We start from the raw sequence: 15,166 nt of genomic DNA on the forward strand, positions 1-15,166 counted from the left end.
GATCACAAATGTTTTTTATTATGTGTCTTGAGCTGACCACAAAAAATATGTCACATCACTACAATGTAAAGTGTATGGGCAGAGTAGTAACTCGCAGGCGGGGCCAGCCGTGGAAACCCTACTGTGCATATTCAGTGGGCCACATACCCCTGGAAGTCAACCCTGAACCTAGAAACTTTTTTGGCATATGAACCAGCTGAGCTATTCTTACGAGACTGAATAGATGCCATTTTCAGTCCAGTATCCAGCTATTATAATGCATCCATGAAGAAGAGCCTCTCCCTCTGTAGATATAAAGGGCTTGTTGTAAGGTAACAAAAACACAATGATTATTATTTCCAGGTGATTAGAAACATGCTTGTAAATATTATTTTCCGTTTCTGTCAAATCTGTCCAACTAGATGCCACTAAATTCTACAGATCACTCCTTTTACTCAACTATTTAGTTGCAACAAACCTATAGTTTTATTTTGAAGCCAGAGTTGTCTGTTTTCCGGTATCTTCCCGATTGTTTCTCGCGGGCTTCACGCAGCTGCTTTGGTGATGTTTGCGTGCTCACGTCGTTGCGCGGGGGTGTAGTGGAGGCGCACCGCACATCTGGACTGCGGTACAACCGCAAAATTCACTTTTTGAGGAAATACGACAGTGCGCGTGTTACTCCTTTATATACACATTATAATAAGTATAATGTATAATTTGTATTATTATTATTATTATTATTATTATTATTATTATTATTATTATTATTATTATCATCATCAGTAATATTATCAATATAATTCATAGAGATATTTTTAGGCATTCATGATGTTCTCACTCAGTGTGACTTCCAGGTATGATGACACATGGTTGTTAGTGGCACCAGATGGAGACTTTTTTTTTCTTTTTACACCTGACTGTGATATTGTGAGGAAATCAGATGTGTTTAAAAAACACATCTTATTTCACTTTACTCACCTTTTAATATGTGGCAAAGAGTGTATCTTCCTGTCCATTGAGGCCCACATTTTTATGACATGACATATCAGGCCAGAGAGTGGCGGTCTCTGTCTTCCTCCTGTGGAGCTGTGTGCCTGCACTCCTGCTGACTGAGCTTAAGTACTGTCACAACAGTGTCTCCACCTGCTTTTCAGCTGAATAAATACACAAGGTGAATGGACCCCTGTGAGGGATTTACTCACATGGAAATAAATGAGCTCTTAGGAGAGATGCAATCATGGGATATTTCTGTCACATGTTTGTTAAGGCCTTTCATATTTCCCTCAGTGAATGAGATGATAAGTGCACCAATAGGAAGAGAATGATCTCTTCATGTCCACTCTTGTCTCTTAGCTGCAGTGGGAGTTTTACTTTCACAGTTCCTGCAGCAGCTGCCATGAAAACAGATGCATGCATACAACCATGGGGACAATGAGTTTGATATATGATAGTATCAGACTCACTAAAAGCACTTAAGATGTAAATTCATACAAAACAAACAATGTCTCATTTGTTTTCCACCTACAGATACAAAAAAATGATTGCTTCTGGTGTAGTTTTTCACTGAAGGCGCAGTGAAACAGTGGAGCAGTTTCACCTGCCATTCAGTAGAGTGTAATTTGGTTGTAAAGTAACCATGGTAACGTAGAAAAAGAGGCGACTCCAGGGCAGGTGGAGGGAAGGAGTCTGTTCACAGGATTACGCTTGCTGAATAAGCCTTCAGGGGTGGGGTGGGGGGGCTTGTAGTCGAGCCTGTTAGTAATGGCCTGGTGAGAATAGGGAGAGCCACATGTTGCTGAGGATTCCTGTATCCAGCTGTCCCCAGCCAGATATTGTTAATGTTTATCTTATGCAAACATGCAGGAACGTTAACAGCATAGCAAGCAGCAAGATCACAGAGACACAAGCACACAGCAGTGGGAAAGTTTCACTTCACTTTAGAACTTGTTTTTGTCATGTTCTGTTTTTTTCTATTAATAATATTTGTGGTTAACTGTAAGTTGTCTGCACAGTAGCAGATATAGGCCTACGTGATACAGTATGAAAGTCTTTTGACATTTGACATGTTAGGCTATTTTCTGTCATGAGTCCATAGTGTTGTGTTTTCTATTTGCACATTTTTTTCATTTTTGGCTAAGCTTTTCTCCTGAACAAACAACAACTGACTTTGGCAAAGCATAACATTCATCCAGTTATACATCCAGTCACTTATACTGCAGCCAAATATTAATTAAATTGTCTAAAAAAAAAGTTCATCACAACTTCTTCTTGGCATAATAGGCTAATCAACACCCAAGAATCAAGTCAAGTTTATTCCAAACTCACAAGCTTGCCTGTATTTTTAGAGCCTGCATTTGGATTAGGAAAACTCAGACAGACGTGAGAAGGAGGAGCAACTGAGTAGGGATCTCTCTTCCTGTTTTGGCAGGCGCCAAATAGGAGCTGCAGAATAGGCAGGAGTAGAATCAGTGGAATAGTAGTCATCAGAATCACAGATATGATACTTGTTTCTGTAATAAAATATGCAGACACTAGCGCCTGGGTGTCTATATCAGTACTTGGTATGAGACACAGTTTAATAGTGGTTTATTTTATTTTACAGTCCTTTCATATTTGTACTAATTTCCTGAAAATGTTCTGAACAATCTGCAGGTTTTTGATGGTTTATTGTTTGGACATTTTACAGAAAGTGTGGTGCAATTTTCTACAAATGATTGAAAAACAAAACAAAATGAAAACAAGTGTTAAGGTGGTTTAGTTGGTAAGTGCACACTCATGACATTTTTCAGTTTTATAACACAATATACATGCAGTCATTCAGTTACATTGGATGATATACTTACTGTAAGGGTGCACTCACATTCATGTTTATGTGTCACAGTTGCAAGTTTAACTCAGTTTGAGAACCACTGCTTTAATTGAATGAAATAACTTTGTTTTCAGTGTGTAGTTTTGTGTGTAAAGCTACATATTAGTATATTAGATTTCCTTAGTTTAGTTTAGTTTAGTTTAGTTTAAAAAGGGACAGTGTACATTCATGAACATTTCAAATTAAAATGTAAATGTTTTCATCCGTTGTCCCTTGACAGGTCAGGACAGAGAGAAAAAAAGAGTAATAAATAAAAATAAAAGTAAAAAAAACAACAAACAAACAAACAAAAAAAAAAAAAAAAAAAAAAGAAAAGAAAAGAAAAGAAAAAAAACCCCGAATGGACAACAGAGTGACAAATCAGCACAATTAAAACAATGGATTGTTAAAAACAGACAGACATACAAGGCGTTAGACATACAGATAAATTACAGTGCAGGTTAGTTATGGTTACAGTTTTGGTTATTTTAAATCCATCTCTTGAGTTTATTTTGAAAGGATAGATAGCTGTTGCAATCTCTTATATCAGTAGGGAGAGTATTCCAGTAGTTTGAGGCGCGTACTGAGAAGACTGTCTGTCCAAACGTACTGCACCTTTAAAAAATAAAACACTTTCTATTTCTATTTTGCAGCATAACAGTTAAACTGACTATACAGTGTCTTGTAAATAAATAAAGCTATTGCTAAAAAAGAGACAATATAATAAGAAAAAAATTCAGACATAGATCATAAAAACAAAAAAAAGTTTACAGCTTATCTCACAGTCTTTCATAAATGGAATATATATACATGCTGCTAAAGTTTTAAATAAAGAATATTCTTCTGTATCATTTGACACAAAAATGCACATAAAAAACTTCTGTCTTTTAAAGAATTGATAAAAATCTAATTACCAACTGAACTCACTGAACACTATTTTTTCTCACCATTTACACCACCCTGTCTGTATTAATATCCCAAATGACTGATGTTGAGAATAATAACAACATGTCCACTTAGTGTATTTTGCATGTGGGAAGTGAAACTGACAGCAGAGGGAGGTAAAGGTCTTGTTCATGTCTCTTTGTCACTCTCACTTCAACAGGTTCATGCCAGTATGATCTTATCAGGTATTGATACATATGAATTTGCTAGATACAATTATTTAATTAACACTATTGCAAATACATTTTCTGTCTTTGCAAAACCTTTAAATGTTTTATAATTCTTCAGTCTCCTATGAATTCAAATTTGACTCTGTCAGCAGAAAACCTTTACAAGCATTATGACTTGTAACTCCTTAAAAACTCCTTTTTCTTTGGTTACATTTGAGACTTTCCAGCTATAGAAAGTGAGAAATGTCATTTGAACCCAAATGTTCTTTTCAGAATCAATGATTTAAATATGACCACAATATTAGCATCCGGATTGGAAATTCTTTTACTGACACACAGTTTAATATACCGCTACTTCATGTCAGCAGTTTTGAACTTTTACAGGAAATCTTCTGTTTTCGTTTTTTTCACTGTGCACTTCCATGATTTCAGAAAAAAGGAACTTCTCTTTTGTAAGTGTGAGGTATAAAAGACAGACTACATGACTTCACTCATGACTCAGACCGCGACCCAGATCATTAGAGCCCTGTACGGTAAGAACATGGTTTTTATTGACCCACACCTTGATAGAAAACTGTTAGACTTGGCATACAATGCTTACACCATGTTCTGAAATGTATTGTGAATTATACTACCTTTACAAGCATTATGACTTGTAACTCCTTAAAAACTCCTTTTTCTTTGGTTACATTTGAGACTTTTCAGCTGTAGAAAGTGAGAAATATCATTTGAACCCAAATGTTCTTTTCAGAATCAATGATTTAAATATGACCACAATATTAGCATCCGGATTGGATAATGCTTTCAATTTATTTAATTACTCATTCATTTGAACATAATTTTAAACGAGTAGTGTTATTTTTTTTATTTTATTTTTAAATATTGAGGCCTTTTTGAATGAGAATAAGCATGACAAAAAGTTCTAGCTATATGTTCTGTTTGTGTGTATAATATAATGAGACTACAAATGAGTGATACCTCGCCGTCACTCACTTTAACTGTGTTACTGTCATACATCATCAGATCATGAACGGCAATGACACCTGCATCCCTGGAAATAGCACCTCATGTTTGCCCCCCAGCTCCAATGCAGGCCTAGCAGTGGGCCTGACTTTCTTCTTTCTACTGCTTGCGATCATCATTGGACTGATCGTATACAAGTACAACAGTGAAATCAGGAATATGCTGCAGCGTGGACACAGAGAAACCCAGGTGAAGGAGGGTTATATAGAGACACCACCAGCTGATTCCCATATATACACCACTATGATAAGAGACCAGTCAGATGGGCAGGCCTCCATCTATGAAAACCTGTCAACCCACAAAAGGCCTGTAGAAAAGCAGAGAAGGTAAGTCATTCTCCAAGTTTTTAATTGTAGTTCTTAATAGCTGTTTTTTCTCCAAGACTGGAATCATTACAACTTTTTCAGACCTATTTAGAGGAAATGTTCCAACGACTGAAATATAATTGCTAAAACCAAGATCAGGAAGGAAACACATGTCTGTGAGGTGTGAAGTTCCCCATTTTACACAATCGTGTTGTAATACTGCATGCACACCATTTTGTGGTCGTACTAAGGTGACCTCCTCATCTGTTTTTTTATACAATTTAAAATCTATTAGTCAAACTCTGCTAGCTGATGACTCAATGCTGGAGTTTTTCCTCTGGACAAAAATAGCATGTTAACAACCGGGGAAAGGAAATCCACACAGTTTACATAATATCTGTCTTTGTGTCATTGAGATAGGACTTTCTGATATGACATATTATCCACAATGCTTACTGTGTTTTTCCGCAGATCACCTGTTGAACCTGAAGAGGACTTGTACGTGCAGTGTGATTTAGAAGATGATGCAATATACGGCAATGATCTGGCATGTAGCCTCTCTATTCACCACGACTCCCAAGAAGAAGTGTATGTCATACCAGATTCATATAAATAAGACACGTCAGTATTGTGGATATTCAGAATATTTCCATTTACTGCATAGTATACGCTTTGTTGAGTGTGGGTATAAATGTATTGTTACATGGCAAAACGATGTTGCTGTTCTTTGACACAGCTGACCTGTAAAAAAAAAAGAAAAAAAAGAAAAGAGAGAATAAACTCTGGTGTAAAGATAGTCAGTGCAACTGTACAAATGTAAACATGCAGCATATCTAAGATATATTTTATTATTGTACATCACATCTTGGAGCTACAGTTATATGTATGTTGTCAATGTGCAGAGGGAATGAAGGAGCACCGTGATCTTTTAGAGCACAATAAGTATAAAATGCATTTCTCCAACTCCAGATTTTGTTTATAATAGTGTTTGTGACAAGCACCACCATTGTTAACTGTGTTGTTTTTAATCCTTCTTTGATTGCTACAGCTCTGTTTTTGGCATTTAATTTTGCACTGACTGCACTGTGCTAATTAGCACATCTGATCAACTTGCAGATTAGATTAGGTTTTTTTTTTTAATGGCTTTCTCACGGTGTGTCTGGACTTGCAGATGAATCACTTCCATTGTGACCTTTAAGAAGAAGTGTAGGCAGTCTGTTCACACTTGTTAGGAAAAGTCATGCACATGTTCTGTTCCGTTTAAATCTCTTTCTGTATGCAATTCACAAAGAGAAGTGAAATAAATGTTTAACACCAGTTATTTGAATACACTGAAAACCACCAGAATGAGTATCCGTATATATGTAAAAATGCGTGTGTATGTGTGCTAATGAGGACACTTAGATGAATGGATGGATGTAGTGTTCATCATGTTTTTAGGAAAAGTTCTAAAGCAATAATTTATAATTCTGTATTATGTGATCAATTAATTTCTGCCATCTCTCCACATGTTCATAACTATTATTTAACTGTTTAAGTGTCATATCATTCAATGTTATGTATTGCAGATGGAGATTAAGAGGATGAGGAGAGGACATTTAAACTTATGAAAACATGTTCTACAAATTGTTTTAGCAGCCACAATTTATAATTGTAACAATGCACAATGTTATTGATGATTAGTTTATAAGCTCTGACACAAAAACACAATATTAATAAAAAACAAGTGAAAGCTGGTATACAATATAAACTGTCTCTATGGACTTTTTTTTACATTTGTAGATACATTTGGATTCTGCTGTTCCCTTACAGCCAACAGAAATAAAGCATTTACCTGTTTACCTGTTTATAATATGTCAACTACTGTAAATGCAGACAAGGTGTGCACTGCAAAAACTGTGTGCATTATGTGCATTAAAAACATAGGAGAACGTAGTATTTATACACAAACATTTTTAAGTACTCCGTCAAATCTTGCAAAAAAAGAAAAAAGCATGACTTTACATGATGAAGTAATTTCTGCTTGTTTTGCAAAGATGAAATCCAGGAGAGAGACAGAAAGAGAGAGCGAGAGCTTGATGCTTCTGTTTCTCTGGACTGGAGATGAGCAGGGCCGTTTATACTGTGATTTTTACTTTTTCTTTAATTCATCCTGGAATTCATGAATAGATTTCAGGATTAAAAACAGGGGACAGTCAAATATTACAGGCTACAGAGTTCACGCTGTCCAACTTCGATTGCATATGAAAGGGGTTGATAAATACTGTCCCTAATTCTTTTAAGCTTGTATACTTTGGGTGGTACTGAAACTCAGGACCTTTCAGAATCTAAGATTGAAGCGTTTTACATCCACCCACAGTTGTGTGATAAGGAGGTCATCCTTAAAACAAAGAGTAACCCATGACAAAAGCAAAGAAATGAATGAGTGGTTACTGGGCACAGGTGTAATTTTACCGTAAGAAAAACATTATTACAGTTAGCATTTGTGCCTGCACCTCTGATTAATCTCCTGTTCATTTGTCTGCATATTTATTCAGTCTCCCCGGGCCATTCATGCCCCACCCTTTAATACACCCTCTTAATTAATTGTAAAACAAAATATGCTCATATTTGAATGACCTTTACGCTAGTCAAACACAAAACCCATAAATTACTCATCAGGGGTGGTGGTGTCACTTCTTGGAATATTTCAACTGTAAACTGTTTCTCAGAGTTTGTTGCTGATTTCTGTTTCATTTCAGTTCACTCACAGAGATCACTATGCTCTGTTCATTATTTTCCAACTGTAAATCCTTAAACTGCACTTTGGATTCCTTTAAGTCTCCTCTGTGAGCTATTTTCCTAAAGTTATTTTTTCTTGTCTTGACTTATCACTGGATATCTGGCATTATTATTTGTTCTTCTTCTAATAACTTATCTCAACAGCACTTTTAAGCAAACATTACAGACACAACCTTTTGATAATCTGTAATGAAAATGCATTTATAGTATTGTCATTGATATGTAATCTGAACAGAACAGAGTTTACACAGCAGGCAGCTTTTTCCTTTTTCATAGTGATTCATACTTTCCCTGCAAACTCGTCATTTTGTCTGTCAAGGCCGCTGTTAAATGACTTTCAAGGTCATTAACGAGAGATAGAAGTTATCATATCTGTACGTACTGTTTTCTCTGGCACACCCTGACCTTCAAAATCTACAGTGGTTGATGGTAACTCTTTGGATAAATAAAAAGTGTGAGAAAATGCCATGAATGTGTGTTTATTGTGAAATGTACATGTGGATATATTCAAGTACAACAGCAGTTCAGTTTGAATAAATCAGAATATTTATTTAGGGTGTTCATATAATTATTGAAATGCATAAGACAATGAGCACCTCAAAAAACAATACAGTGCTTTATAGTATTAAATGACACTCACATTAAATAGTAATAATATGCTGTAACATTAAAAAACAAAAACAAAAAAAAACACAAACACAAATATAAGTTTAGGACCATAAATAAAATAAACAATAAATAACTGTATTCTTAAAGGAAAAGCTATGACTGGGTTAGAGTTCAGATCCAATGTTTAATCCACAGAGTAAAACAAAACAGCAGCTCTGTGTTGCAGTAACATGTTTTTTCATTTTCAAAATTAAGTAATTGTAGATTTCTAATTTAATTCAGTTAAGCAGTGACAGTATGTATAAAAATGCATGTTTGCATTGTGTAACATGTATTAACAAGTGGCAATGCTTTCCCAAAGGTTAAAGTTAAAAACTCTCTTATAATTAGTATTTTTCATGTGGTCTTGTCTCAAGCACAGTGACATTTACTGACAATCAAGTCGTCAAAAGGTGTCAACTTCAAATTTTCTCTGCTGTCATAGTGCATGAGGACCATGGGCTCGTAGGCCGCTGGCACACAGCAGGGGCGAGGTGTCTCGCCTTTGGTAAGCTGGTGCAGCCGGGACTTGACCTGGGTGTGCATGCTGGCTGGCTTGTAATTGTGGGGACAGGTGCCTTCACAATAATGCATTGTGTATTCAACTGGGGCCACCACCCAATCTGCCCAGCCGATGTCTTTGAAGGACACAGTGACAGACTTGCGGCAGCACCATCCTCGTTCATCACAGTCATCCTCCTTGTTGTTGGAGCGAGGCTGCCTCCTGCTCCGTGCTGGTTTGGGCTGTGTTAGGCCTAACTCCAGAGAAATGGTTAGCTTTGCCTTCAGGGCATCTCTTTCACCCACAACCATTCCCACGTCCACAGCCAATGACTCATCATCAGCCCTCATCCACTTTTCCACCTCAGGACTGATGTCCAACATCACATCCTGAGTGCTTGAGACATTGCCGTGGACAAGAGAGTCTATGTGTGTCCAAGCAGCAGAGTTCACTGGCCTCATCCCACTGACTTTAACTTGAATCTCTTGACTTACTTCAGGCTGAACTAATGTGGGCTTGTTTAAGATCTGCCTGGAAATCTTCAGTTCAGCCCGCGCTAGTGTCAGTTCAGTCTGGATGTTTGGGTTCTTATGGAAAACAGCTTTGTGCCACTGCATGTGTTGATCTGACTGTGGGTGTCCTGCCCTCCGAGGCACTTTCACTGGTTCCACTGAAATAACAGAAGAAACAAGAAGAGGAAAGAAGTCAAAAAGAGAACAAAAGTGGGCAATAGGTGCCCTTAGGCAATATAATGACATTGCCCAACTGAAAATGAGAAACAGAAAGCAAGAAAGCATTTTGAAAAATCCTAAATTTCTGATGTAAATTCCAAAGCTGCCTTGGCATCGGTTACCTTATTGATGACATTAATGGGGCAGGGGGGGTGATGTTGTTTATAGCGTATATTCATGTACAAGGTGTGTCTGTCACGCAATGATTTCTAAAAGCTTGTAGGAATGTGTTTTCTTTGTTTACAGAACAGTTTGATGGCTTCAGGCTCTACCATTCACATATGTTTAAACTGTACACACACTATTTCCAGGAAGTCAAAGAACTATAGGGACAGTAGTATTCAGAACCACACCAGTACAGTAGCTTTTGTCCACAGGTAAACTCAAACTGCAAGATTTCTTTCGGACTTTCAAAATGACTCTTCACATCAGCCCTGTAAGTGTGACAATAACTACATTAGGCCTGAGTATCTACTTGGTTCCTCCCTCCCTGACAAATATCTCACCTGTGGCTGGAAAGAGCACAGTGGACATGGTGGATTGCCAGGTTTCCCTCATCGGCTGGCTTGAATTTCCTCTAATCTCTCTAAGTTTTTCCCTGTAGAGCCGATGCATCTTCCTCAACTCTTGCTCCGAGGCCCTTTTGGCTGGACGAGGCTCCCTGTCCATACCCAGTGAGCCCAGGATCCCCATCTTCACCGCCTCCAACAGCAGGACCCTCTGACTGTCTGTTCCTCCCACATCAGGTGCGTCTTCTTGGGCTATGTGAGGCCGGCTCTCCCCTGAGCTGGAGAGAGAGATGAGGAGCATCATGATGAGTTGGCAGAATGTGTGTGATCGGAGCATGGTGAGCCTGCCAGGTGCTGAAGGTTTGGTGTGTGAGTGTTGCAGCTCAGTGGATCGGGTTTGTCCATGTTGTAAATGAAATTCTTGACATGCTTTTATTCACAGAGCTTCTGTGTTGCCACACCCCTTGGTCAGGTGAGCCGCTGATGGGCTCAGTTAGGGCCATATGTCATTATGTGGCAACACTGTACAGCATTATGTTAGGTGTTAACAACGTGCAAACTATGAAATAAAGAACTGTGAAAATAATGTTTAACTATTTTAACCTTTTTTCAGTTTCACCAGATAATAGTAAGAAGTGAAAGCAGAGAAGAAGAAGCTGACATAAAAAAAGGGATTGGTGGATAAGATTTGGTTATGTCACAGGTACACAGTGTGTATCTCAGCATGCTACTTCAACAGGATTGCCCAGTTATGAGTCACTTAATCAAATAAATGACCATATGTCTTACAGTGACCAGTATTAAGGAGAGGGGTAATGGGCAATTACATTAGCTCCTCTGGGGTTAACAATAATAATAAAACGATAGTTTATTGATCTCTATAAGGCTGTGTCCCTGTTCCCTTTGAGCCCTGCTCTGTACAGTCAGAGGCCAGGATCAGCTACAGAGCAGAGAGCGATTCAGTGTCTTGCTCTTTTGCAAACATAAAGCTCAACTGTGGTAAATCCAGTAAATGGATAGTATATTAAATGTTAGGTATCTCTGTCAAAGAGTACAAGCAGCTGTATGAACAGTTCAACCTTTTCTAACAGCTTTAAGTGACAACAAACCATAAACAAAGACACAAAAGTTAGGAGAGATTCACTGATATGTGTCACCACTCCCTCTCTAACGTAGCCCAAAGTGGAAATGTCTCAAGGGTAAAAGCAGAGATAAACAAACAAAGAACTTATCTTAGTCTATTATTACATTATCACATCATCACACAGCTCATGTAAGCCACTGTCTTAAGATAATACAGTGCACTATGTGGACGTGTTCTATTTCATAATTATTAAAATAGGCTGAAAACATACCTGATCTCAGCCTCCAGAGTTGCAATAAAATAGCAGCATTCCTGCTCTTTCAGCAGTAATTGTTGGGACACACTAAAAGGCTACAACTATATCTGCACTGTGGACTGTCGCCAAGCAGTTATCAGCATATTATGTGGAAAATCATCACTTCTATCAGTAAGTAGGGTCACCTATTACGTGACTGTCTATGTCATTGACCCTATTTTTCTCACTTGATGGCTTTCCCAGTCACAGAGGCTGCTGACTGATTAAGGAACGTCTTTTTTAATGTATTGATGGTGTCTATAATGTGATATCTGTGGCTGCTCAATTGCCAAATTATGTGCTTGGATGAATAAAATTCAGCCTTTAACAGATTTAACAGTAGACAATATAAATCTAAAGTCCTGGGATGGTCATTAAAAATGAAATGAAATGCCAATATGCATGAAAGTAATAAAATAATAAAATAAAAACACAACCATGATAACTGACTTTAGATGTTAATATAATATGATATATTAAGAATATACAGTTCATGTGATAAGTTGTAAATTGAAGGGTTTTCAGAGATGAACACCTGGTTGTTGTGAGATGACCAACAAAAAAGGGTTAATACACTTTTTTCTGATTATTTCTTTATCTTTGTGAAATGTTGAAACTTTTACCACATTAATAATTACTTATGTGAAACAATACAGGAAAGGAACATCACTGGTGGTTAAACATAGCTCAAAACGTGCCGCTGTGGTGAGATGTCACAAGAGCTAGAAGAAAAATGGTCAGAAGCGTAGTGTGTGAATTTCTGAGCAGTGAGTCACTGAGGTGATGAAGCAGTCATGTGCCCTGCCAAAGAGTCCTACCTTACAAGTTGAAAGTGTGCGAAAGGTGTAAAGTGACTCACGCAAACTGGCTATGTTGTTGTGGATTGTCATGTGATACTCTTACTGTCTCTGGCTGATTTCACCTTTTCATCATGTGAAGCAATAGAGCCGGAAAGTGGAATAAAAGGCCCACATTTTTTTCATTGTGAGAAAGAGAAGTGATGGAGGTGAATTTCATCTACACATTTCTAACAGGCAGACATCTTGGCTGACACAAACACTACAGATAAGAATGAAAAAGACAACACATTGTATAATCCCTATTCACAGAGCATAGTGCAGTGGCTCCTAACCTGAGGGACGGGGCCCCTACAAGGGGTCGTGAGATGGATCTAACAGATCACCAAATTGTTTTAAAACATTTTTAAAAGTTTGCTTCATCAAACTATGTCCATTTTTGGGGCTTTTCTTTATTATTTGCTTTTTTCTTGTACAGTTCTCTCTTCAGGCCTCTAAAACTTTTTAAATGAAAGTGTTCAGTGTGAGAATTTAAGATCCATTTTCTGATTGAACTGATCACACTATTGAAGGGCCACAACCAAAAACATGAAATCAATAACATCAGTTTAATGGTATAACTTCTATTTTTTTTAAATCAAGATTTTGTTCCTTTATAGACGGATATGTTGTAAATATGTTTGTAAACATGTGTATTGGTGTCTTTTCATTTTATTACACCTGTGACTATACCATTGATTGATTGATTGATTGATTCATTTATTCATTTATTTTATTTTAACATTTCTCTACTTTTAAATTTAAATTCAGATTAAGGGGAAGCAGGAACCCTTCCCAGGATTCACTGAGTGGATGAGAGGATAACTGGTTATCGGGTTAACATGACAACACATGTGGCCTAATGGTGTCCTCTAGTGGCCACAAAGGTACATTACAGAGATTATTTATTGATCCCATTTTCAAATGGAAATGACCAACTGTTCGACTAAGAAAGAGTGAGTTTAACCAGTTATCTTTTAAAGATAATACTTGTACTGTTGAGTTGTTGTTTTTTTTAAAAACTTAACTCATTTGTGTTTTATTTTTTGTTACAGTGTATTTGTTTGAATTATTCTTCATTTCCTGCTCACTGAACAAAAAAACCCCCAAAAAATCCAAAACAAAAACTAGGAAACTGACCTGGAGGTGGGTTTTATTATTACTTTTCAGCCTTGCAGTGGAATAAGGCAAGTGAGGATCAGAGCAAAGATAAAGTCTGTAGGAGGAAACAAAAAATACTGGAAAAAAAGAGGGCAGTAAAAAGAGGACGAGTGACTTTCATGCCTGATTGGTTCCACTAATGAGAACGAATCATTTAAAGTTGACCTGTACTGGATCAAATGAAGGACGCTGAGAGTTTAAATCTGTGCCCTCCATCCTCAGTCCAGTGAAGAACTAAACCTATACTGAACCGAATAAGAAAAATACACCGATAGAGATTTTGAGGTGGACGTTTCAGTGGAAGAATTTTATTACAGTTTGTGATAATATTCTCAAACAGTTACAAAGCAGTTACCCATCACCTGAACTCTTGAACTATTCCTTGTTAGATCATTTCCTCTTAAGTAGCTTACTAGAACTCAGATCTTGGGTTTTAATCTTGTTTGTTGTCTTGTTGGAGAAAAGATGGGTCAAGAGAAATACACTGTGGTCTATAACTGACTGTGGATTTGAATGCAGTGAGAAACAGAAGTCAAGGTAGATATGCACAGATTATGTTAACACTTGGACCACACACAGTTGTTTGGTTGTCTCTGTGATTCCTGCCATTCTGATTGTTACTCCAACTGAGCAGTTTCAGCAAACAGATTATAAACCAAGGCTTGTGAAGAACTGAAGTGTTTTTGGTGTGGAGAATACTTTCTTTTACTGGAATTTCAACTGAGTAAATAAGGAATCTTCATTTTCCAAGATTCAGTCATTGAAATTGCTATCTACACAACTTTACACCACAGATAAAGCTGAAAAGTATGTCATAGAATATTGTTTATTTAATATTTCCACAGTGGAGTGATCTTACCAATCCAAAACCAGGAAAAACAAGCAATGCTGTAAATGAAACAACACTGAAACAAATCTTGAAAACCCCACTTACAAGCGTATCTAACCTTATAGATGTTGATTCATGACACTCACAGCCTTTCTTTTTAAGCTCTTTCTAATGAACACTGAGCTTTCACAAGAGAACAAGGAAGGATTCACATCCCTCCGACTCACATAAATGGACATGTGACATCACAGGGCAAGAGATGAACCATTGTTGGTGGGGGAGGGGGGGGGGGGCACACAACATCATGGTACCAGTGGATGACAGGCGCAGATCAATCAGCTGGACTTCAGAGCAACAATTGTTCTACATCCTATCTGTTTTATCCCACCAGACAATGTGTAATTTTACATGATGGGTGAACTTCAAACACTGAAAGGTTTGTGGAGGGTTTTGTACACTATGGTTCTGTAAGCTATGCCTAATATAGGTTTGCCAAGAAGCCCCATGACCCTATCTAATA

The 15,166-nt window shown here is 37.4% G+C and overlaps 1 protein-coding gene across 1 annotated transcript; it reads right to left on the reverse strand.

Annotated features, from left to right (window-relative positions):
- Positions 1 to 9,071: 9,071 nt before the first annotated feature.
- LOC128369282 (growth/differentiation factor 8) lies at positions 9,072 to 10,822 on the reverse strand. The gene is made up of 2 exons (XM_053330288.1): positions 10,439 to 10,822; positions 9,072 to 9,871 (listed from the first exon to the last, which is right to left on the reverse strand). The coding sequence occupies exons 1-2, from the start codon at positions 10,776 to 10,778 to the stop codon at positions 9,072 to 9,074; spliced, it is 1,140 nt and encodes a 379-aa protein (XP_053186263.1). The 5' UTR covers positions 10,779 to 10,822.
- Between the last annotated feature and the right edge of the window lie 4,344 nt (positions 10,823 to 15,166).

This window comes from Scomber japonicus, chromosome 12 (assembly GCF_027409825.1).
Source record: "Scomber japonicus isolate fScoJap1 chromosome 12, fScoJap1.pri, whole genome shotgun sequence".
NCBI classification, from domain to species: Eukaryota; Metazoa; Chordata; class Actinopteri; order Scombriformes; family Scombridae; genus Scomber; species Scomber japonicus.